This window comes from Trachemys scripta, chromosome 1, assembly GCF_013100865.1.
Source record: "Trachemys scripta elegans isolate TJP31775 chromosome 1, CAS_Tse_1.0, whole genome shotgun sequence".
Lineage (NCBI taxonomy): Eukaryota > Metazoa > Chordata > Testudines > Emydidae > Trachemys > Trachemys scripta.
This window is the reverse complement of record NC_048298.1, coordinates 4,552,247-4,578,707: the sequence shown is the minus strand read 5'-3', so window position 1 is coordinate 4,578,707 and position 26,461 is coordinate 4,552,247. Positions and strand designations below refer to the sequence as shown.

The 26,461-nt window shown below is 44.1% G+C and overlaps 1 protein-coding gene across 4 annotated transcripts in view; it reads right to left on the bottom strand.

Annotated features, from left to right (window-relative positions):
• AHCYL2 (adenosylhomocysteinase like 2) overlaps positions 1 to 26,461 on the bottom strand; it is a 176,916-nt gene that overhangs the window by 63,150 nt on the left and 87,305 nt on the right. The window contains exon 1 of one of the 4 annotated variants that reach the window (XM_034763838.1): positions 15,418 to 15,837. The exons of 1 other annotated variant lie outside the window; for it this stretch is intronic. In XM_034763838.1, the coding sequence (XP_034619729.1) occupies positions 15,418 to 15,474 (57 nt within the window). In that variant the 5' untranslated portion in view covers positions 15,475 to 15,837. Of the gene's footprint in view, positions 1 to 3,921; positions 3,991 to 15,417; positions 15,838 to 26,461 lie in introns of those variants that run through there. 2 more of the 4 variants (XM_034763845.1, XM_034763850.1) reach the window with 2 other exon arrangements.

Here is a 26,461-nt window from a genome sequence, read left to right as displayed (position 1 = left end):
AACTAGTAAAATGATGGGAAGGGGGCGGTAACTGCCAACCCTGCAGACTCAGTCTGGGATCAGAGAATCAAGATGAGTTCTTTCCATCTCAGGCATCACCATCAATAATCAAAATCCTACAGGCCAAGTTAGGCTCTTGGCAACACCTGGGCAACCCTATTAACGTCAATGTGTTTGCATACAACTGACTGAAAGATGGGAAATAATTCTACTGGAGTGCACAGGAAAGCTTAGTCTCCAGTTTATTCTCCTAGAGTTGTCTTGACTCTGCCAGGCTAACAGAAATCAGAACTGATTTGTAGTTCGTCAAGTCAGCAGATCGATTCTGAAAGCATGCAGCAGACAGAGCTGCTAAGGTGGTGCCGTTTTTATATAGACACCGTTCAGAGTAAAATCACCCTTAGCGTCCTTATTTACAGAAAAGGCTCATGGTCATCCTCTGCCAATGTGCTTCAACCCTTTCATGGATGTTACATCTCTAGGAACACCGGAGGAGTGGGCAATGGGGAGTTTTTATTCCACCCAGTCCCGTGTCTTATTCCACCCTTGACCTCTGCTGACACTGACAGTAAGAGGGGCAAATATAACGGTGGTTTTGTGATGTGGCCATTTGCCTAATAGGGACTGACTGACAAACCACATTCCACATAGGCCAAACAGATGTTGGATAGTAACAGCTACCAAACAGGACCAGATTTTTTACTGGAGAGCTACCATTGCAAGTTCCATTGCCCGTTGCCTATCCCCAGGCCCTTCAAGTCCCTAGAAAGGCATATCTTATAACTTTCAACAAAAGATTCTTTATTAAACAGAAGTTCAGTTCATTTAGAAAAACACAAAAGTATTTTGAACTTCTCATTTTCCTAACTACACTTCTCTAGCAACTTTTCACCCAGAGATCACAAGGCACTCTGCAAGCTCTGAGCTAACATCTGAGGTGGGGACTCGTGTTTTAACAAATGGAGAAACTAAAGCTAAGAATTTGTCTGACTCACACAAGGTTACACAGCAGGCCAGTGGCAGCATCAAGGATAGATGCTAGGCAGTCTACTGTCAGTCCTTCCCTGCTCGAACCACTATTACAATGCTGCAATTCAGCAAACATTGCAGAGCACATGTCTATTAGTCACAGATACATTCACTGCCAATATCTGACTTTTTATGCTAGCTCATTTTTAGCATCGATCCAAAGTCTTTTTGTGTTTGTTTGCTAACGTGTTAGAACTCTCTCAGTGAAACTGGAAATAACACTTCACTTGATAATTAAGAATAATGGGCCAAATTCTTCCCTGGTGTAAATTGGCAAAGCTCCACTGACGTCACTGGAATCAATCTGCACCAACGGAGGATCTGGCCCAATAAGGGTTAAGTATTTACACCCTCAAAACACTGTAAAACCATGAATTGGGATTATTAACCTCTTAGAATATTTTAAGTAGTTGGTTCTGTTTAAGGATTTCTCCTTACTGCCTGGAACTTGATTCCTTTCTGGGAGCAGCTCAAATTCAAGCACAGTAGTTTAAGCTGCAATGCTCTATATTGCCACAAGGGAGTGCTAAATTTACAGTCCCGATGTCTCACTCCTTGCCTTAACACTTGCAGGCAAGCAGCACTACATCACTAAAAGTGACTCCTATGTCCAATTTAATAGGGATACTGACTAGGTCAGACAAGACCACTTCATCCAGAACATGGCGATGACACGAAGCCTGGAAAGCAGGTAGGGATTATTGGGGCTGATTTGGTGATACATCAAGTCTCCAGCAGGAATGCAGAGAACTGTTTTGGAACTTTGGCAAGGTCATTGGGCTAATAAAATTATTCTGCTGCAGTCATGGGTATGGAAGAAAGGATTGTAAGAAGGTTTGCAACAGCAACACAGGTTTTTCCTCTGATAATCCTAAAATTGGTATTGCAGGAACCCTAGAATACGCCATCAACAATAAAATTTTACTGAACACCAGACAACAAACAGAAAAAGGCAAGTGGTCACTCAAATTAAGGTGAGAATCAGGAGTTGCACTTCCAGCCTTCAAACAGCTCTACTCCTTGTGAAGCGGATTCTATGCACAATGGTCTACACATGCCCTTTTCTAAGAATGCTGTTTTTCTACAAGAATGCTCTTTTCATTTAAACAGATCTCTCCATGGCTAGAAGAGCTTTACCCCATCAGATTATTGGCATAAAATGATGCTCTAGGAAGAGTTAGATACGCTGGAAGGCTAACAAGGATGAATAACTCCTATTGCAGAATTCAGGGGGGAAAAGCAACATTCTGTTAATATTTTCCGGCATCATCTGTTAAGGGATTTTCAATGCAAATGCTGTAAAAAGTGCAATTATATTTAGCATATATATAGCATGTATAGAGATCTCAAAGCACTTTTTCCAAAGTAACACAGGAATGTAAGTGACTTGCCGAAGTTCACAGAGTAAACCAGTGACCAAGTTACAAAGAACTAGAACCCAGGTCATGTTACTACCACATCTCGGCTCTAGCCACAGGAATGCCGACTCAAGCCAAGAGTGAGTAACTAAAACAGGGCACTGAACCTCAAGACATGGCACTTATATACCAAACCAACAGCAGCACTATATATAGCAATGATATGCCTTCCTGTCCACACCCCAGTCGTGTTTTTAACTAGCGTAATATTTCACTAAGTCCCTCTGATGAAACTATATCCTTCCACTCTCATTCACTCTCATTCAGTCCTGTGTAGGTCAATAATTGGAATTTGGTTTCTGTCGGACAATTACTATAACCAGCTCAGTCTGGTTGTATATTATATACATATTTCTTATGTATATGTATACACACAGTACGATGGTGATACACACATACCTACACGATCATACTGTGTGTGGGTGTGTATATACACACACACACATTATTTATATATATATACACACACACACACATACACACACACACACAATTTTTTTTTAATCATACAATTTCTAGATCAGGACTGCAGTTCAGAATTGGAATCTCTGCAACAGAAACATGCCCTACCTAGAAATGTAAGAACTTAGATCTTTAAACTTCATTTATTGTCAGACCAAAAGTCTCATTTAAAATTCTATTAATTCACACCCGTTCTCCACAAGGCTACACTACCCCAGAAAGAGCTGTTTTCCTGCTGCACCTGAGACAAGCTACCACCATAACCTGTAATCAAGACGCTCCCTTGCTATTTAACACCAACAAAAGCAAGGATACTGATTACATGTAGAACTTGTTTAGCCCAAGAAACAAAAGTCCCTCTGCAGGTAACAATCCATTTCCCAGGAGAGTTAGTTTTCAGGTGATAAATTCTAAGACCCTTAAAAACGACAAACACTTGGATTTAGGAGACTGACCTGCTTCGACCATCTCTGGTTATATATATACTGCTTCTAACAGCCATATAGCTCTTTGGCAGGACGGACTGATTCAGGCTGGAATTCATGCAAGATTCACGAGGGTTAATGATTTCTAAATGCAGGTGCATGCTCCCTTCTTTTTAAAGAAGTGAGATACAGCCCCCCTCTTCCCGAGGAAGCCCCAATTTAAGACCAGCTCTGCATGGATTTACAAAGCTCAATAGCAAGTATGGCCATCGGAAGCTCTGGTTTTCACATGCTGGTTTGCCCCGTCCAACCTGCCCGCTCCAGATTTCCACTATACCTTCCCACAGGTATGGTCTGAAGAGAAACGACTGAACGTCTCTAAAATAACAAGTTCAAAGCTGCGGCATTTAAACCCCTATTCCTGAGAGGAAACAGCCAAACAAAGATGCGTTCTCTGGAGATGATGCTTCATTTACATCAGGTGAAGGGGCTTAGTCGATATCAAAAGTAAGTGGCTGGGGAGAAAGACAAACAATTGTACTTTGTTCTAGAAAGTCTATAGTATGGTACCTAAAGGCTGCCCTCACCTGGGCTTTAATCTCTGAATCGCCATTCACAATGTACTTCTTCTTGTTCGGCATAGCGTTATTATCTACAGCTCTTCTGCAATCCTTCCAGTCCAGGGTAGTTGCTGGCCTTTCATTTATACCTCCAGCATCAGAAATCCTGTCTGCTCTGGTTTCAAGTCTCTATTTTATTGTGGGGGGGAGGAGGGCAGGTAAGGAGAGGGCTACACTTGCCTGGGTTTGCAGCTCCCTCTCCAATGGCCCATTTGGCAGGGAAGAACCCCAAGATTTAATGAGGCATTGCTGCTAGCATCTCACAAACAAGTCCCAGCATTTTTTCTTTTTTGTTTTACACTGAGTTACAATGTTCCCCGACCTCTAACCCATTAGCAGCGGTTTCTAACATGGCCTGACTTGTGTGTGCATAACAATCGCTTATTTATATAACCGGTACATTTTCTTGCTTGCTATAATTAACTTGCTAATTAGGCTCTTTTTAACTTGGGTTCTCCCCCACCTCCCTTTCCCAATGTCAGATGATTACATTAACAGAGCCTCATTAGAACAAAATTAACTAATGGGCAACTAAAACAATGAAGGCATTTGTTAGGTTGGTAAATGTTTTTCAAATGATGCCAACCCCCCATGGCAGCAAGCGCCGAGCTCTCTGTCCTTGGAAGGGTCAAGCCCTTTCAGAACACAGGGTCTCTTGGGGGAATGACAAGATTAACACCTACCTAGCTGTTGCTGCTTCAGACTACCAATTGCTCTAGGTTATAGATTCCCCCCAATGCGAGAGAGGGGAAAAGGAGAAGAAGGGACAAGATAGGCACAAAAAGGCACCGACAAAGAGCACTCGTGCTAGTGTGGTACAGAGGGCACAGCTTTGTTACACATTTGCTAAACAAGGATTGCCTCATTTGTAATAGAAGACTTGAAATGAGGCAGATTTTTATTTCGTACTTAATGGGTCAGATCATCATTCCACAGCTGGCTATTCTGACCTGTTCACAGAACAATTTTGTCCCTTCTGGGTGGGCTCAAGGCAATCTGCTAAAGTGCTCAAGGCAGGGTTGCTACAGAACTTCAGTGTGTGTGTCCAGAATATTTTATACTGGGAGAGTCATAGTACAGAAGTGGATTAGCTAATGGCAAAGTCTAAACAAGTATGGCAAAATACAGCGAGTTTTCCACCTTCCCCCAGTATCCTATGCTATCAAACACTTCACTGAGTCACAATAATGGGATTTTGCTCTTCTATCGCACATTTCATCAGAGGATCTCAAAGCACTTAAACAGTATGAAAAGACAGTTACCTTTTCCATAACTGATGTTCTTCGAGATGTGTTGTTCATATCTATTCCACAATAGGTGTGCATGCTCGCCACGTGCACCGGTGTCAGAAGTTTTTCCCCTAGCAGTACCCGTAGGGGAGCACCCCAGCGACCCCTGGAGTGGTGCCTCTATGGCGCGATATAAGGGGCGCTGCACACTCCCCCCACCCTCAGTTCCTTCTTGCTGGACAACTCCAACAGAGGGGAAGGAGGGCGGGATGTGGAGTAGACATGAGCAACACATCTCAAAGAACACCAGTTACGGAAAAGGTAACTGTCTTTTCTTCTTCAAGTGATTCTCATGTGTATTCCACAATCGGTGATTCCAAGCTACTGGAGGTGGGTAGGAGTTCACAAATTCTCGGGACGGAGCACAGCCCTGCCAAACCCGGCGTCTTCCCTGGGCTGGGAGACGATCGCATAATGCAAGGTGAACGTGTGAACTGAAGACTATGTGGCAGCCCTGCAAATGTCCTGAATGGGGACACGGGCTAAAAAGGCAGCCGACGAGGCTTGCGCCCTAGTCGAGTGTGCCCTCACAACTGACGGAAGAGGGATTCCCGCCAGGTCATAACAGGTACCATACACTAAATGAACAAGAGTCCTGGGGACGAGCTGCAGCAAAGCTGGAACAGAGTAGTTCTGAAGCACCTTCACTGGGGGAAAGAAGGAACTGAGGGTGGGGGGAGTGCGCAGCGCCCCTTATACCATGCCATGGAGGTGCCATTCCAGGGGTCGCTAGGGACGCTCCCCTACGGGGACTGCTAGGGGAAAAACTTCTGACACCGGTGCATGTGGCAAGCACGCACACCTATTGTGGAATACATGTGAGTATCACTCGAAGAATCACAGCATCCCTGGGAGGTAGGGACATAAAGAATCCCCATTTTATAAGTGAGGAAACAAATATTCCGTCTCACAAAGATGATCTGCAGTCGAGATGGGAATAAAACCCAAGGATCCTAGCTCCTCATCTTTTGCTTTAAGCATTAGACAACACTCCACCACTATGAAATTTGGCAGTCATAATCTTCAGTTTCATTCATTGCTGAAAGCCAACTAATGTAGTTCTGGAGTGAAAAGTTACAGCTTTTTAATAGGACACAGCAACACCACCCCACAGCTTATGACAAAGTGAAGAAATATATTATATTCAATTGAAAATGCACAGGGGATTTGAGAGGTGCAAAACTGGAAATTTGCCAGGACATTGGGATTAACACCACTGTTGCATCCCAGGCTAGTTCTTCATGGCAAAAGAGGTATGTTTTTACTATCTTCCTGTAAAATCCTAGAGAAGAGAGTTTTTTACATTGAAAGAGCTGTTCGAGTTAGTTTTCTTGATGTAAAATCTTAGTGGAGATGAGGCACAGGTACTTTTGACTTCACTCTCTTTAATGGAGGTCAACAGGGCCGGCTCTAGGCACCAGCACTCCAAGCATGTGCTTGGGGTGGCACTTTCCAAGGGGCGGCACTCCGGCTCCTTTTTTTTTTTTTTTTTGCTTGGGGTGCAAAAAGCCGGGAGCCGGCCCTGAGCGGAGGTGAGCTGCGGCGGTGGAGGGCGGTTCCTCTGCCCCCCCCCCAGGGTTACAAGCCTGGGAGGAAGGGGTAGGAGGGGAAATGCGGCGCACCCGGGGGAGGAGGCGGGGCCGGGGATTTGGGGAAGGGGTTGGAATGGGGCTGGGAAGGGGCGGAGTTGTGGCGTGGCCGGGGAGGGCACGGGAAATTTTTTTTGCTTGGGGCGGCAAAAAACTTGGAGCCAGCCCTGGAGGTCAACTTTACATCCTCCACTTATGGTTTACCCTGAGTAGCTACGTCAAGGTAAAAAACGCTTTTTTTCCCCCCAGTAAAAAGAGAGCCTAAGGCACTAAAGCTTAACAGACTATATAACCCACAAATAAACTACTTAACAACTATCTTGTCAGGAAAAAAGGTTGCAACATGCTTGTTCTTTGAGGAGGTTAAAATGTAGAGAGAACCATATTCAGTCCTACTGAAGTCCAGTGCTGTACCACAGTTTGAGAACATGGTTAACACATGTTTTGAATCAGCTGTGCTACAAAGATAAAAGTGCCTTTAACTGTGCAATGTCAGGAGGTCAGACTAGATCAGTGGTTCTCAAACTTTTGTACTAGTGACCCCTTTCACATAGCAAGCCTCTGAGTGCAACCCCCCCACTTATAAATTAAACACTTTTTTTTTATTTAACACCATTATAAATGCTGGAGGCAAAGCGGGGTTTGGGGTGGAGGCTGACGGCTCACGACCCCCCATGTAATAACCTTGTGACCCCCTGAGGGGTCACGAGCTGCAGTTTGAGAATCCCTGGACTAGATGATCATGATGGTTCCTTCTGACCATCAAAGTCTATGAGTCTGCAAGTACAGGGGCTGTAATCTGGTCTTCCAACAATGTTAACATGACCATGTTGTGTGTATGGAGTATTTTCTATTCCTGTTTGCTTTGTGAATTGTAAGTTTTAATATACTATTATAGTATACCCATAAAAACAGTATGTAATATACAGGAGCGAATGCTGCAGGAAGAACTAACTTTGGAAATGTCTTGAGGGCTTGCTTTTGGAAACAGCGCTTGCAGGAATGCTCGCTTTTTTCACTTAACATCTCTAGTTTCTTTTAAGGAACAAAGGAAAAGAAACGTGGGCTACCGATTTTGTGCAGCCTACAAGTTCATGGGGATTTGCTAATGGAGCTTATAAATTCCTTGCTCCACAGCAAACGGACTTGTAGAAATAAAACAGGGCAAACTCTAAATTACTCTACAGCTAATCAGAATGTAATGATCAGTAAGATCTCTATATATACCAAGTTAGATATTTCACAGTCTAGCCTTTATTTAGTTATTCCTTTGAGAAACAAGGCGATAAGAATGTCTCTTTCCAATGGGAAAATTCCCAGTCTCTCAGAACACCCAACTGGGTTAAATGATTTTACCCAAACTTCCCAAAAAGTCCCATCCAGAAGAAGACAAACTTAAGGCAGAGAACAAGTAACTATCATCCCAAAATAGTTTAGAAAGTTACGAAGCTGTAAAAATAACAGGATTGAAATGGAAACTTGTTTGGCAATCTCACCTAGAATGGTTATGACCAGCATGAATTATGATAATACTTTGCCCTTTATAGCACTTCCTATCAGAGGATCTCAAAGTGCTTTATTTAATGCTCCCAGTGTTCCCATGAGGAAAGTATTACCCTAGTAACAGATGGAAAAATGGAGGTACAGACAGGTATGCAACTTGCCAGAGCTCATAAAGAGCAGAGACTGGAATTGAACCCTCCGAAAACTGTGCTTTAACCATTAGACTTGTGAAAAGACCCCAGCCGACTAAGATCTCATCATTTTTCAGGAAAGGAAAACCACATGACTGCAACAACACACAATACCCTGGTTACCAGGAGAGATGCTTTATATCCTGTTACACTTTCGTACATGAAATCAGAGACGTGCGTATGGATGCCTGGTGTTAATAGCTGAGACGCCTCCAAAACACACAGAACTGGCTTGCTGAGGTAGACACAATGCTTTTCCCTCCACTGTGACACAAACTCACTCCTTGCTTATTGACAACAGCTGCCTTGCACAAAATGAGCTGTAAAATGTGAAGGTTAAGTTACTTCAGTTAACTTCTAACCCTGCCTCCTTCAGCTATGTTCAAAAGACTTATGATTCATATCCTTTCTGAGGAGGGAGCTGTAGAAGTGTTCCAAACTTTCTCATGCCTTAAATTAATGTGTAATCCTGACAACTCTACTTGTTGAGCCAAGGCCTATGCTAAAGCTTTAAGTATTTAAGATTCCAGCCCTACAGCTAGAATGTCACATGGATTCTAATTCAGTGGATTAACGTGTACATTTTAACCCTTTGTAATTCTGAAGCACAATATGAACTTCTCCCAATAATGTATCTTATTATCCAGACGTCTTGCAGTTGCCAGATCATTTGCTGTCTGGGGGGCCATAGGCATCCATCTAGAGCAGAGGTCCCCAAAGTGTGGGGACCGCCCCCTAGAGGACCATCGGGGGGGTGGGGCGCAGCGGGGCCCGGGCCAGTCCTCTTGGGGGCAGGGAGGGAGCGCCATCCAGCCCCTCCCTGCCCCCAGATCTATTCCAGTCCAGCCCCCAGCCATGTCCCCGGCTCCTGGCCCTGTCCCTAGCCTTGGCCGCTGACCACGGCTCCTTTCCCAGCCCGGGGCCAAGGCTGGAGGCAAGGCCAGGAGTGGAGCTGCACCTGGCCGCAGGCTCCCACTGCAGCCTAGCTGCAGCTATGCTCCCACCCCCAGCCGCGGCACCAGCTCCCGGCTCCATGCATGCCTGGCCTCATCCCCAGCCGTGGCTCTGTTCCCAGCTCGGGAACTTCTAACCGATGCGTCCCCAGCTTGTGCATTTAGGGATGACTAACAGCAATTTTAGTTACAAGCTGGGGACGCATCGGTTAGAAGTGACAGAGGAGGAGAAAGACCTCGGGGTCTTGGTAGACCGTAGGATGACTATGAGTCGACAATGTGACGTGGCAGTGAAAAAAGCCAATGCGGTCTTGGGTTGCATTAGGTGAGGAATATCTAGTAGGAACAAGGAGGTGCTGCTTCCGTTGTATAAGGCGCTGGTGAGACCACATTTGGAGTATTGTGTGCAGTTCTGGTCTCCCATGTTTAAAAAAGATGAACTCAAACTGGAACGGGTACAGAGAAGGGCCACTAGAATGATCAGAGGAATGGAAAACCTGTCGTATGAAAGGAGACTAGAGGAGCTCGGATTGTTTAGTCTGTCCAAACGAAGGCTGAGGGGGGATATGATTGCTCTCTTTAAATATATCAGAGGAATAAATACCAGGGAGGAAGAGGAATTATTCCAGCTCAGTACTAATGTGGACACGAGAGCGAACGGATATAAACTGGCTGTGGGGAAGTTTAGGCTTGAAACAAGACGAAGATTTCTGACGGTCAGAGGGGTGAAATATTGGAACAGCCTTCCAAGGGAAACAGTGGGGGCGAAGGACCTGTCTGGTTTCAAGATTAAGTTAGATAAGTTTATGAAGGGAATGGTTTAATGGAATAACATGATTTTAGCCAAATGAATACCGTGCCTTGGTAGGTAAATAGCATAATGGCCAATGAGAGTCAGGCTGGAGACTCTTGCCTATATGCTCGGGGTCTTACTGATCGCCATATTTGGGGTCAGAAAGGAATTTTCCTCCAGGGTAGATTGGCAGAGGCCCTGGAGGTTTTTCGCCTTCCTCCGCAGCATGGGGCAGGGATCGCTAGCAGGAGGGTTCTCTGCCAATTGAAGTCACTAAGCCACAGGATTTGGGGACTTCAACAGTAGAGTCAAGGGAAAGGGTAGGGACGGCTTTGTGGCCTGCGACATGCAGGGGTTCAGACCAGATGATCATAATGGTCCCGTCTGACCTTAAAGTCTATGAGTCTATGAGTCTATAAGGCCGGGAGTGGAGCCACATCTGGCCGTGGGCCCAGCTGCCTGACCCCACCGCAGCCCTGCTGTGGCTACCCTTTTGCCCCTGCCACCAGACATGGCCCCAGCCCAACCCCACCCCCAGCTGCAGCCCCAGCCTTGGCCCCCTTATCCCTCCTCCCAGTCATGGTCCCGCTCCCAGCCCCAGCTTGGGGGGGAGGGCGGGAGGGGAGATGTGGAGAGGGGTATGGGGGGGCGCAACCCTCAAAAGTCTGAGGACTGCTGATCTAAAATATTTCTAGTGCACCTAGAATCTCAGTGCAGTGCTAAATGAAATGAAAATTAAATATTAGACCATTGCCTAGAATAGTACAAACTCCAGCTTGAGAGCTGAGTATATTCTACCACTTCACAGGAGACCTGGGATGGAGGTTGAACTTGGTCCTCAGACCTCTTGGATATCAGTGCCAACAGGGGATTGAATCACGGTATATTTCAATCAAGCCCACCCTCACACCCAGTGGCTTGTTCAGACTACCTCCTGCCCAAATAGGTCCTAGCAGATGAGTAGAAATTTCACACGTGGATGCCAGGAAAATCCCTTCCCCTCACTGCCGTTGCTAGGGTTCTTCACTAAAAATCTTCCCACCATGGCCAAATTGATACAGCTCCACTGGTGGAAGTGCTAATGGAGACAAGACTCCGAGCAGATACTAGAATGTTATTACTATGTTCATATACCGGTTCAGAGCAGGCTTATGTAACACAGGTAAAAATGCTGCAATCTGGTAGTCCCTGGTCTACATTACTGCTACCACCACAGCAACCATGTTTGGAAGTGCGCTGGTGGGAAATTTTTAATCAAACAGCTTCGTGTGGACAAGGCCAAAGAGAGACTGGGATGAGGAACGACAAACATTTACAAATGGAGAAAACAGTTCCCCAAACTTGTTACCAGGTTGTTTGTAGCGGCACTGTGACAGCTGAGGCCAAGCGGCCATATTATTTCAAGTTGCTCAGGTAACAAAAGGGGGCTTTGTTGTCTCCAGTATAAAATCATAAGATCAAAGAAGTTAGAGAGGAAAATACCTGTTGGGTCCTCAAGGCAGGATACATTTCCCCCAACAGTGAATGCATTTGAGGCTGAAATGATAGTACACTTGATCTTAGTCACAGGCCCAAAACCAGCAAGTTTTTCCATTTGTTTTGAAAGTGCTCAAGAAGCTCCTTTAATGCGCTTGCTACAGGCCATCTGCAGGTGTTGTCCAGGCATCTCTGCTGTTTGGACCCGTATGTACAGTATTCGACATACACTAGACAGGAACAACCTTTTCCCAGAGCAATGAGTTATCATTGCAAGTGAAACCGGTTCCCTCTGTGCACTCTGAGCTATTACCATGTCTTCAACATGAAACTGCTGAAGTCTCCAGAAAGAATCCACTTGCCTGGGAGTTGCTGGTGTCTCACCAGCATTACCACTGCACTGAGCATGGTTTTTTGCTGACAACAGATAAGGGAACTTTGGCTGAATGTTAAAGGGCAGATCTGAAAACCCAGTACTTGATTTTACAATTGCCCCAGGTCCCCAGCAGTACTTCTGATCCTGATCATATTGGGGTTAGAATCACATGAGTCATAACTGCATTTAAACGGGGTTTTTGCTAGCAGGATTCTTCTACCAAAAAGTTTCCCTTGATTGGTGTGGACAGAGATTTGCTTAAGGCCAGTATTTAGACCAAGCTATAGATTACCTGAGAGGTTATCTACGATTAAGGCAACGATTTTGTCATGGAGGTCGCAGAAGTCCCGGAATCCATGACTTCCAGAGACCTCCATGACTCCAGCTCGTGGTGGCTGGAAGCTGCAGGGTCCCCCTGCCGCACGTGGTGGCTGGTGGGGGGTACCCTGCAGCTCCCAGATGCTGCAGACAGCGGGGGCCCCGGAGCTCTGCGACATGAGAGGCTCCGAGCCGAGCAGCTCCCGGCTGCCAAGAGCAGCGGGGAACCCTGGAGCTCTGAGTCTCCCAGGTGGTGGAGGCCCGGGAGCTCCGAGCCGGAGCCACCGCAGCTGCCCAGCCTCCGCGGGTGGTGTCGGGACCCTGCAGCTCCCCATTTTGTCAAGGATATTTTTAGTAAAAGTCACAGACAGGTCACGGGCTTCCATGAATATTCCGTGACCCATCCATGACTTTTACTAAAAATATCCATGACAAAATCTTAGCCTTATCTATGATACCATCTATGCACAGTCCAGATCTCAGCTTCATTGTAATTTCTACCATATTGAGGTCACAGTAGTCCCCCAACATAGTTAACACTGGGTTCATTCTCCTCAATCACGTTTTAACCCTATTCCTGTTTTAATCTTCAGCCCTGTAAAACTTCAGATGGGTAGCACAATTCAGGAACACCTACACTACAAGACTGTTTTAAATCATGTCAGGAGATTGCGGTGTTGCAACTGATTCCTCCAATGCAGTGAAAATTATAATGTATGTTGGACCTTAAGCTTGGTTGTTGTACAAACCAGTTTAAAATACAGCTTGGCTGACCCATGCAGAAGGGACTAAATGTAGGTTTAAAAATCAGTGCTTTATCCAATGTGGGAACCTGGGTTAGTACAGCGATTTTTTGTAATCCCCGAACTCCCTGAATCTTAACACCCCACAACTCTGAGAGGGATAGTAGGATTGAAATAAAGACCCAAACCAACGTGTGAATTTTGCAGTTCAGGACAATCTTTACTTATAGCATGGCTGGACCTATCCACATTGGCTTGGCAAACCATGTTATATCTGGGTTTAGCAGAGTTCAAACTGATTAAACATGGCTGTTAAACACAACTACCAGCTCTTTGTAGATGGGACCTTGTAAACATTTTTTTTTTCTGAAAAAATACATGTCCAGATCGCAAAGAGAAACTGTTAGAGCCCTGCTAACAACCACCACATTTAAACTTATTTTTTGCTAGCACGGGTCAGATCCCAGTATGTTTACCTTTGCCCTAATGATCTAGAAATTATGAATGACCAAACTAAAACCTAGTTCATAAACAGAAATCCCTATTTGAAGATATTTGAATCAGTATAAAATAGACACTTCTAAAGTGTCAAATGTTATGCAAAGTTTTATCAATGCTGACGTTCAAATGTAATAACTATTTCTTGATGGTGTTACATAAAATACAAGATAAGTTGGGGTAAAGTACAGTAGAGAATTTCACTCTGTAGAACACCAGCAGGCCAGGGAAAGAAAATGACAGGTTAATAATTACTGTAAAACTTTTAGTGACTAGCAAAACTTTAGTGACTGTAGAGAGACTAATTAATGCTGAATTATTCCAGAGGACTAACAAAGTTCAAACCAAATCAGAACAGATTATCTGAAAAGCTATTTTTATAGCTTTTGAGTATTTACATCAGACGGGTTCAAATGCTGTTTTTTATCACTGGCTATTTGCGAAGCTTGTTGCTCCAACACATTTTTAAGTACCTATAGAAATCCAAATCTCTTGCTATAATGCCCTAAAACAAACCAAAGGCCTTCCTTAGGCTTTCTCTACACTGGTAACTGAACAACAAAACTTTTGTCATTCAGAGGTGTTAAAAAAACAAAAGTTTTGTTGATGAAAAGTGCCAGTGTGAACAGCGCCTGCGGACAAAGCTACCGCCGCTCATTGGGGGTGGAAGATTTTTGTCAGCAGGAGAGCTCTCTCCCACCGACAAACAGCGACTACACTGCGTGGCTTTTAGCGGCATGGCTGTAGCGGCACAGCCCTGTCGCTAAAAGGAGCGTAGTGTAGACACAGCCTAAGAAGAGCTGATAAGAGTCAACTTTTCACACAGAAAGAAGGTAGGCTGTAAAACGTGAGTAACAATCTGGGAAGGAGTAATAGCTCTTAACATGGCGCTCTTTTGTGCTAGGATGGCATACGCATTTTTAAACCATGGTAGGTGCACAGACACTTTCTCTAGTTGAAGCTGCCCCCCAGACACAAGCTTTAACTGTTCAAGTGCTGGCTAGTTTTCAAAACAGAATCACTACACTGTCAACCATTTCAAGAACTCCTAGTGTCAAAGAAGCAACACAGAGAAAACGTTATTTCAGTTCTCACTGTTTTCCTCTTCTGCCCTCTTACTGGTTGAGGTGAGGTTGAGCAGCACATGCTGCTCTGAGGATCAGTTGCCTGTTTTAAAATTAACATTAGGGAAGGTAACACAGACATAAGCCACACAGATGCCATTTCAAAGACGGAGTCCTACTTCGTAATAAACATTAAGACTGCCAAAGAAAGAATAACGAGTGTTTGCTATGCATATCTTGTTCTCAGAGTAGACAATGTAATGCACCCCAGAAGATTATTCCGCACTTCACGTGGTTTTTCCTCCATGTATCTCAGATTGCTTTATAAACATTAAGTCCTTACACAATACTCCTGTGAAATAGGAAAATAGTATCCCCGTTCCATAGATAGAGACTATTTCTAGTGCCACTTGACCTTTTACAGTTAGACTGGACAATATATGTACAATGAAGAATAATCCTGCATTGGCAGGGAGATGGGACTACTGGATCTTGCCTGCCTCTGACTTTAATGATTCCCATTCCTGGTAAATTTTATTATACTTGAGTACAAGGCAGTAAAATTGTGACTGGCATAAATCCACCTGACAAAGAGGAACTCCCTTTAGAAATCCAGTAGAGACCGATTTGCTGTTTATTAACTAAAATAATAAACTATTCGTCAACTCACCATCCACTCTGGCATGTGGAAAGCAGAGGTACCTGCACTGCTGTCCCATTTCTCCATAGCTGAGACTTTTCAAGTTTGTTCTGTAGCAAAAGGAATTGCTATTTGGATGTGCAAAAAAAAGATACGGACAGCGTACGCGCACACTCAAACTCAAGAGGCAAGCTCCTAGCTTTTCAGGAACTCACAATAGGCTTCAGTGGCTTCACCCCCTTCCAGCACAGGCCTTCTATTCAAATCAGCCTCCTTAGTCAAGTGCTCAGACAGAAGATAGGCAGCTCCACGGCCAGATTCAATGCCTCGTTTCTGTTTGAAACCCTGGGCCAGATGACGCTCTCAAACAGTTTCTCTTGTGGCTACTTCATATTTTCAGCTGGGCACTGCATGATGCACAAGCAATGAACCCCTCTCTCTACAGACTTTTAGCTCCAGTTGAGTGCAGCGTGCATGCCTGGCAACCTTGCTTTTGTGTGTGTGATATCTATCAATGGCCTGCCTACGCCCCTAAGAATACGTCACCGAAAATGCTGATACCGTGATCAATAAGGATCAAGGTCAAGAACGCACTTCTATTTTTACAGCTACTTTTTGCACTGTATTGTAAACATGTGTCTCCTTGAATGTAGCTGGATACTTGATAGCATTAAAAGTTCATGTAACTCTGAACAAAATAGCATACGAGTGCTTCTAGCTGCTAAAAATGTACTCCTGGCAAACTAGCAAAACTGTGTATTTAAAATTAACCTCTAAGTGCCACAATTTTGTGTAGAACTCAGTAAATATTGTTTTTAAAGAATATATGCATTTATCAAACTCAGGGAAAAGCAGTGGAGTGTATTCACTTGTTCACAGCTCCCTCTGCTGGGCAACATGCGCCCCCTTCCTTTTGGAACTAGTTGAAAAGCAGGTATAAACATCAAGCTGAAATGAATGATTATAAAGTGTTCTCATCGTCAAAAGAGTTATGGGGTCCAATGTTTGTTGACTCCACATTAAACTTGCTCAGTTTACCAGTAAAATTATGGCTTTGTGAACTGCTAATGCTGCACACTCAGCCGGGGGGTTTCTAAATGAAGTTGGGTCTTTCCGGTTCACTCGCTACCGACATTTAAGATTCGGCCATCAGAATTTAGTGATGAATCGATCTGCAATGCACAAGCCAGAAAAGAATCCCGCTCATTATTCTGCAGCTGCCTTGGTTCTGCAGCACGTGCAGGAGTCAAAAGTAGTAAAAACTTTCATCGTTACAGTCTGGAGAGCCATGTCTGACTACACACAAAACAAATCTGTTGGAATCAGGGGTCAAACAACAGCACATTCATATTTTACTTGTTATTGGCTTTTTATAAAAGAGAAATTTCATATAGCAATGGCAGTCTGGACTAACTAGCTAATCTTCTTAAGGACGCTAGTTTTCCAATTATAAGCTCCAAATTCCACCCAAAAGAAATTGATTCCCCTGAAAATGTCCACGCCATTTCTCATTCAGAGAGATTTATTTCTGGGAACACCCCCCCCAAAAGAGGTTTAAAGTTATGATGGTTGACTTTTTCTCCTCACTGAATTTTTGAACAATTTCCTACGTTTTTTTTGGCACATCATCTCCAGAATGGCTCAGCCTATAAACTTACAAATGTGTTTTGGCATTGCTGATAAATGTCATTCAGTGTTTGAACACATATTAGTATTCCAACAGCATACTTCCCTAGCAGAACAAAACAACGGGGCAATGTTAAGGTTGGATGGGAGCTGTAAATGGGGGGGAGGAGGGGTTAGTGAATGATTATATGGCAATGGAAACCTGGCTGGATCTCTTTACTGTTCATATAGAGTTTAATGTGGATTATTTTTTTATTGGATAGGTGTCGAATTTTTGTAAATAAAGTAATAGAGAGGGGGTGCCACCTCGACTCCACTGAAATACTTTCAAACTTAGCTCTTCTATAACACAATTTTTTTGTTTGGAAATAATACTTTAAGACAACTCCACAGCACTCTGGCTTCTCTCTTTCTCAGAGATATTGCCAGCTTCCCCTGCATGCCCGTTAGAAGTACCATGCAAGAGTATGAATACAGCACATCATGCTTATTCATTCCTCTCTCTTCCATCCTGCCCTCATCAGAGGGTATCTGGCTTCTGAAACCACTGTTCCTTCCAGAAAGTCACGCAAATGATGAGTTTTGGATTGCAAAATTCATCTAAATGCATAGGAGAGTGCCCTGTAATCTACAGTAGTTTTCCTCTCCTATCCTTCTAATGTATCAACAATTTTGAATGCCAAAGGCTTGGAGTTGCCAGGTAGTAGCTGAGACAGGGTCATCTGAGGCTAGGGGATAAAACTGAAACCCAAGCACAGCATCTAGTATATTTTGGACAAAGAGTGGTAATGAAATAGGGACCAATTCAATGCTGGGGTAAGCACGTACAACTCCATGGAAGTGGATGTAATCCTAATATGTCAGTGGGGAATCTGGCCCATAGACTAGATCAAGGGTCGGCAACCTTTCAGAAGTGGTGTGCCAAGGCTTCATATATTTATTCTAATTTAAGGTTTCGCGTGCCGGTCATACATTTTAACGTTTTTAGAAGTACTTTTAACTCTTTCTACAAGTCTATAACATAGAACTAAACTATTGTTGTGTGTAAAGTAAATAAGGTTTTTAAAATGTTTAAGAACCTTCATTTAAAATTAAATTAAAAAGCAGAGTCCCCCGGACCGGTGGCCAGGACCCGGGCAGTCTGAGTGCCACTGAAAATCAGCTCGCATGCCGCCTTTGGCACACGTGCCATAGGTTGCCTACCCGGGACTAGATTATTATATTGAAGACTTTTGCCCTTTTGAGTTGAAAAAGTGATCTCCATTCAGCAATATCACGTTTCAAGGCGTTATGTACATCCTCAGCCCCAGCAAACAAGAGATCCACAGTCCAAATCTCAATGTTAGCTGCCACCGTTCCTCTGGGCACCCACTAGCAGAGCTTGCTGCTGTAAGTCACAGCGTGTGTTGATTCTAGCCCCTTACTACGGGATTTTAAGAGTCATAGATTTCAAGGCCAGAAGCACTGTGATCAACTAGTCTGACCTCCTGTGTAACACGGGCCACAGAACTTCCCCAAATTCCTAGAAGATATCTACTTAATCATTTCCCTATCACTGCAGGCATAGGCGCCGACTCCGTGGGTACTCCAGGGCTGGAGCACCCACGGGGAAAAATTAGTGGGTGCTCCGCACCCACCAGCAGCCAAACTCCCCCCTCCTTACCCCCTTCTCCCCCCCCACCGAGCGTGCCATGTCCCCGCTCCTCCCCTGTCCCCACTTCCCGCCGCCTAACAGCTGTTTGGCAGCACTTAGGACTTTCCAGGAGGGAGGGGGAGGAGCGGGGCTGCAGCATGCTCAGGAGAGGAGGTGGAGAAGAGGCGGGGCAGGGGCAGAGACTTGGGGGAACAGGGTGGAATGGGGGCGGGGCAAGGATGGTTCAGGGACAAGAAGAGGCGGGGCAGATGTGTGTGTGTGTGGGGGGGGGGTTGGGGCCTGTGATATACAGGGAGGTCAGACCAGATGATCTGGTGGTCCCTTCTGACCTTAACTCTATCGTTTAGAAAAACATGCAAGCTTCTATGATGATACTGTGGATTTTAGTTAACAGACCTTCTTCAACTTCTTTAAGGGTACATCTACACTACAGGGGGGAGTCGATTTAAGATACGCAAATTCAGCTACGTGAATAGCGTAGCTGAATTCGGCGTATCGCAGCCGACTTACCCCGTTGTGAGGACGGCGGCAAAATCGACTTCTGCGGCTTCCCGGCGGCGGCTCTTACTACCACCTCCGCTGGTGGAGTAAGAGCGCCGATTCGGGGATCGATTGTCGCGTCCCGACGGGACGCGATAAATCGATCCCTGAGAGGTCAATTTCTACCCGCCGATTCAGGCGGGTAGTATAGACCTAGCCTAAGTGTAGTAGAGATATACTGCTCCTTGTTGCAATGGACATCAAACATATGACAGTTGCTGTGACAGTTTCTGTTACTTAATGGGCAATGATCTGTAATTCCTAAATCAGCTCCTGTGTGCTTCTCAGACTAAGCCAGGAGAAGCCTGTCATCGCTCACACTCCAGAGTGAGCCGGTCAAAGAAAGAATACTTTATGCTACTGAAAAATTCATTCTTCAAAAAATATCCCAATAGGATATTTAACAAGCTTATACTTGGTTAGTTGAAGTCTTCTAGTTATTAGTCTTCTAGTAGATGGTGCCGTCTCCCTGACCTCTCAGTATTATGCATTAACCAGAATAATATATAATAATACTTTGTACTGGTATTGCATCCCTCACTGGAGAATTCAAACCACTTTACACCGAGGTAGGTAAAATATATTCCCATTTTACAGACTGGTGCTCTATACCTCCATTTTCCTGTGACTTGCCCAAGAACACACAGCCCGTCACTAAGAGAATGAGAGTCAAGAGACCAGGCTTCTTTTCCCCTACTCTCCTGCTCCAGCCAATAGTCACTGCTACTTCCTGGCCCCACCATCACTATTCGAAACCCGAAACCAGAGCGCGCATCCTCAGCATTAGTGCTTTGATTTGGGAAGTGATTCTCTGCAGGTTCCACTGCATTGTGGTCTTTACCCAGAGACTTTCAAAAGAATTCCATGAGGTCATATTTATTATTTTTTATAAAAATAACCGCTACCTCTTACTTCACCAGTTAAACTGTCTTTTGAATAATTTATAACCAAGAACTGTGACATCCATTGATTTTTCTCATACACCCTTTTATCATAAACACCAATTATACAAAAAGAACTTCTTCCAGTGCAAGGCATCACAGCTGACCCAATTTAGATTTTAAAGCTCCTTGTCCTGACAGAGTCACCAGCAGGTTGAGAGATGAGAAAGTCTGCCGAAGAGATAGCATCTTACTTAAAGGAACACAGTCATGTTGAAAGCTACATTTGTCTGAAAATGTACCTACACAGTCAGTTGCAGTATCTATAACATTAGCTGTGTGCCTTTGGACAAGATGGCTAGCCCTTCTGTCCCTCAGTTTCCCAAACTGTAAAATAGGCATAAGACTTATGCACCTTTTTAAAGCACTTTGAAATTCTCAGATGAAAGGCACTCTACAAATTCAGTCTTACTACTATTTATTAACTAGCATTAACAAACCACTAGTGTCCAATGCTTCTAGCCCTGCTAACACTTGCAGCTATTTCTCAAACGAATGCACTCTCATTAGCCTTCAAAAGATTTAATTGGAAACTGATAATTGATTGCTCCGCTCAAACAGTAAAAACAAAAAGCATCAGTTGAAAAGTTTTAAAAGAAATTAATTTTTAAAAGTCACTTGCGGGCTGACAATGTATTAGTAACTCTAGTAAGGAAGTCCGTATTATTCCACTGTGCTCAACAAACTAATGAAATATTAATTAAAAGAATTCTGAATCTGCTGCAAATTTTGACTTCTGCAATCATTATATTTTGAATCATTAGTATATGGTGTTTGTTTTTATATATTCTTGTACTCACAGAAAATATAACTAACAGAAAATCACCATACTTGGAAAATACTTCCAATATCAGATGAAATAAAATGGATTACTTCCACGCCTTGTTAGGCTAAGATCTTTGTGCCAGGAATTTCATCTTCACATCTGTCTGTAAAGCACACAGAACACATTTTAAGCTAAATAAAAATAGTTCTACTACCACTTTCTTGTATGCTAGACCTACTAAACTTGCATTGCTTCCTATACTCTTATATTAGCCGAGGAAAGGCATCCCGTGAAAGGAAAAGACAGATAATGTATCCTGGTCCCCTAGATATCCTAAAAAAATTCACACCTTGAAGTCTATAAGAAATGAACTGGTCTTAGTCCAGTTCTTACTGCAACATATCATAAATGACCACCACAAAATAGGACCTTAGGCTAGGTCTACACTACCCGCCTGAATCAGCGGGTAGAAATCGATCTTTCGAGGATCGAATTATCGCGTCTCGTCGGGACGCGACAATCGATCCCCGAATCGACACGCTTACTCCACCACCAGAGGTCGGAGTAAGCGCCGTTGATGGGGAGCCGCGGAGGTCGATTTTGCCGCCGTCCTCACAGCGGGGTAAGTCGGCTCCGATACGTCGAATTCAGCTACACTATTTGCGTAGCTAAATTTGTGTATCTTAAATCGACCCCCCCCGTAGTGAAGACCTGCCCTTAGACAGCCTGAACCAGCAGTTCAGTATGCTGGCAAAACTCCTACTGACTTCAAGTTTTACCTGTTTAATGTACTGCAGGAGCCCACAAAATAACAGAATGAGTAAGAATGCGCCATGTTCCTCTTGCCCCAGGTCAAGGATAAGGCATTAAAAAGAAACTTGCCCTGCTATAGAACTATTCTGTGGACAGAGAGCTCCAGTATCCAGGACTCTTAATTTAGCATCTTTCATGAGCAGAGGGGGTGAAATTCACCCCTATGCAGAGCCCTAAAGTGCACAAGAAACATCACTTTCTTTGTCACTCTGATCATCAGAAAGATGCTGAACCATATTCAATAAACAGCGCCCTCAGTGAAGTGAGCTCTGGACTAGCAGAACAGCTGAAGGATTTAAAAACATTTGGTAAACAAAATTTAAAGAGAGAGGTGAAATGGTCACTGGGATGGATACCCAACGACAGGCTTTCATAGAATCATAGAATATCAGGGTTAGAAGGGACCTCAGGAGGTCATCTAGTCCAGTGGTCTCCAAACTTTTTAAATTGCGCATCCCTATCAGTAAAAAAATTTTGAGCACGCACCCCCTGCTGCACCGGCTCTACCATTTTTGCCAAAGCAAAAACAAAAGCCGCCCGAACTGCCAAAGCAACAACAACAACAACAACAAAAAACGTTCCTCCTGCCAAAGATCCACTTTGGAGACCACTGATCTAGTCAACTCCCCTGCTCAAAGCAGGACCAATCCCCAACTAAATCATCCCAGCCAGGGCTTTGTCAATCCGGGCCTTAAAAACCTCTAAGGAAGGAGATTCCACCACCTCCCTAGGGAACCCATTCCAGTGCTTCACCACCCTCCTAGTGAAAAAGTTTTTCCTAATATCCAACCTAAACCTCTCCCACTGCAACTTGAGACCATTGCTCCTTGTTCTGTCGTCTGCCACCACTGAGAACAGTCTAGATCCATCCTCTTTGGAACCCCCCTTTCAGGTAGTTGAAAGCAGCTATTAAATCCCCCCTAGTAGTGACAAATTTGAGAGAGGAGAGGAAAAGTGGTTCCAAACCCTTGTGTAAATAGAGCTTTAAAGCCCGCTAAACGCTTTCCCTGAAACCATAAAGGAAGAGACTGCCCAAAAAATTAGAAATATTAAGAGGTCTCTGCTGGAGCTCATAGAAATACTTGGCTCTACAGAATAACGGCTCCAATCTCTGTTGAAAACTTGAATAAAACTTAATGACAGACACAGAGTCTCTGCAGCAGAACAACCAAACAAGGCAAGCCTCAGTAAGAGATGTTTGGCAATTAAACAAGAAGGAAGTTTAATGTGAGAAGACAGGCAGTGAAAACGCTACACGGACACTAGGGGGTGCTGAGAGTCTGCAGAACAAACAGCATTTATTCCTTATTTAATACATTCAGCTTGATGGTTGCAAAAAAACTTCCAATCCACACCTTTCTGTGGGAACTCTGAAAAGATAAATAATAATAATAATACGTTTAGACTGGAGCTTTCAGGTTTACATAGCTTTATTTCCAAGCGTTCATATCAAATGTCTTACAGAAGAGGTTCTCAGCCTTTTTCTTTCTGAGGCCCCCCAACTTGCTATAAAAACTCCACATCCCATCTGTGCCACAACACATCTTTTTCTGCATATAAAAGCCAGGGCCGGCGTTAGGGGATAGCAAGCCAGCAATTGCATGGGGCCCTATGCCACAGGGGTCCCTGCAAAGCTACTTGCTCAGGCTTCAGCTTCAGCCCCGGGGGGCGGGGCTCAGGGCCCCGGGCTTCAGCCCCATGCAGCGGGGCTTCAGCTTTCTACCCTGGGCCCCAGCAAGTCTAATGCTGGCCCTGCTTGGCAGCCCCCCTGAAACCTGCGCACGGCCCCCCAGGAGGCCCTGGACCCCTGGTTGAGAACCACCGTTTTACAGCGTACGGCTCCACTTGGAGACATTTATCGTTATGAACAGCACTACTTTAATGAGAGAAAGGAGAAAAATTAATAAGGGCTCCCGCAAAAGAAGGCCGTTAGTCTGGTGCCAATGTACAAAATGAAGCAGGAGTGGGAAACTTAGTACCCATTGTGCCAACTTTAGAACAAGTCTGCATTACACCTCTACCCTGATATAACGCGACCCGATAGAACACGAATTCGGATATAACGCGGTAAAGCAGCGCTCCGGGGGGGAGGGCTGCGCACTCCAGTGGATCAAAGCAAGTTCGATATAACGCGGTTTCACCTATAACGCGGTAAGATTTTTTGGCTCCCGAGGACAGCGTTATATCGAGGTAGAGGTGTATTTCTATTCTACAGAGGAGATCCCAGGAAAGAGTACTTTAAATGCTCAAACGCACACATTGCTCTCCCACCTGTCTGAGCAAGGTATTTGCTGTTAAATGGACTGGAACCCTGTTACACATTTAGTTTTAACTAAATACTTTCAGTGATTGTAAACTAATGATCTCCACGTACGCCATGCCAGAGCCAAGCTCTCTAGAACATTATGGGTGAAGGCCCTGGCTCAGACAGCAACTTTCTTTAGGTGGGAAGCCTGAATCGCAACACTTTTCACAGGAAGTCCCACTTTACGTAATCCTGCTAATGGTGAGTTTGAGAGTCTGAGAGAGACATGTCAATAACTAAAGTACTTAAAAGAAGTGCAGCAATTGCTTGAGAGAATGTGTATGCAGGAGAATACAGAATGGATTTTCTCTGTCTGTAGAGACCTCTGCAGTTCAACCTTTGGACTCAGAAGGCCCACCACTAAACACAGTGGGGTTCAGCATAAGGAAATTTCTTCTACCAATGCCAAAGACTTCCTCAATTAGACGAGCTGCCGAGCTAATGAACAGTTACATTTAGAAAATTAATTCTATTATAACTGAATAATAAATAAATAAATGATAACGCCTCCACCTAGCTCTCCTGCAGTGCTTTTCATCTATAGATCTCGTAGCACTTTCATAGGAGATAAATATCATTCCCATTTTACAGATGGGAAACTGAGGCACAAAGGGTGAAGTGGCTTCCCCAATGTCACCCAGCAAGGTAGTGGAAGAGCCAGGAATTAGAATCCATGTCTCTTAAGCCCCAGTCCAGCTAGCCCCACAATGAATGCATTCTGATAAATTACTAAAATCCTAGTAAGTACAACAGGAATTCATATTATGGGTTTGTCTATATATTCACCTTAAATACTTCATGACAATGAGTTTATAGACCAAGTCCAAAAGTCCAATGAAAATCTAGGGGATCTAAGTATATGTCACCATCCCAGGGACATACAGACTATGCTGTAACTTCTAATCACCTCAAAGGCATTCAAACTCACCTTCCACCCATTCAACACACTCTGACAAAATGATTTCAGAGACCGAAAGAGGACTAGACACAAAAGCTGTACCTCTCTAACTGGTATAGTTAAAGCAGCATAACTGGATGGAGTTATATCCGTATAAAGGTGTTTAGATCTGTGTAGTTTAGTCCCATATAGGAAGGGGAATAAGCTATGCTAATATAACTACTCCGGTATAGACACTTTTATAACAATATATCCACATCCGCATAACAGGTTGTACCAACGTAAGTATTTCACAAAACACCCTACAGCCCTAACCAAAATAATTATACCAGTATAAAAACTGTGCGTAAACCAGAACACTAGTTACATTTAGGACTTTCTACACTTGAGTTTTTTACCTGAGGTTTACTGATTGCCATTTAACTTGTGGTATTTAACACATTTTCAGAGCTGGTCTACATTAGAAAATTAGGTCAACCCCACCGATGTTGCTCAGGGGTGTGAAAAATCCATACCCCCGAGCAACATAGTTAAGGTGACATAAGTCCCCAAGTAGACAGCACTAGGCTTATAGAAGAATTCTTCTGCCGACTTAGGGCATATCTACACTACAAAATCAAGTCGACCTAATTTACATCAGCATACAATCGCCACAGTAATTACATCGCTTGTGCATGTCTACACTTTACTCCTGGTGTTGGTGGTATGTGCCCTCATCAGGAGCATTTGCAATAATTGAACTGTCAGTGTGGGGCATTGTGGGATGGCTTCTGAAAGTCAGCAACAGTTGATGTAAGCAAGACAGTGTCTACACTGATACTGCGTTGCCCTAACTACATTGACTCTATGCCTCCTCTGGACATGGAGTTATGTCGGCAGCAAAATTTTAGTGTAGAACTTCCATAGTTAGGTTGATGTCAGCTGCCTTGGTCAACCTAACTTTGTAGTTTCAGAGTAGCAGCCGTGTTAGTCTGTATCCGCAAAAAGAAGAACAGGAGTACTTGTGGCACCTTAGAGACTAACAAATTTATTAGAGCATAAGCTTTCGTGGACTACAGCCCACTTCTTCGGTATGCATCCGAAGTATAGTTTGAAGAAGTGGGCTGTAGTCCACGAAAGCTTATGCTCTAATAAATTTGTTAGTCTCTAAGGTGCCACAAGTACTCCTGTTCTTCTTTTTGCGGATACAGACTAACACGGCTGCTACTCTGAAACTACAAAGTTAGGTTGACCAAGGCAGCNGAAGAAGTGGGCTGTAGTCCACGAAAGCTTATGCTCTAATAAATTTGTTAGTCTCTAAGGTGCCACAAGTACTCCTGTTCTTCTTCTAACTTTGTAGTGTAGACCAGGGCTTAGCTACTGCCTCTCAGGGAGATGGATTACCTTCGTCAATGGAAGCACCCCCTTCTGTTGGTGCAGGTAATATGCAATGTAGATTGAGAAATCATTTTCTATCCTGGGGGGAGAGAGAAATTCAATCTGGTGAAAGGATGTGATTGACAGCCCCAGACACTGAATTTTTTTATTTTTT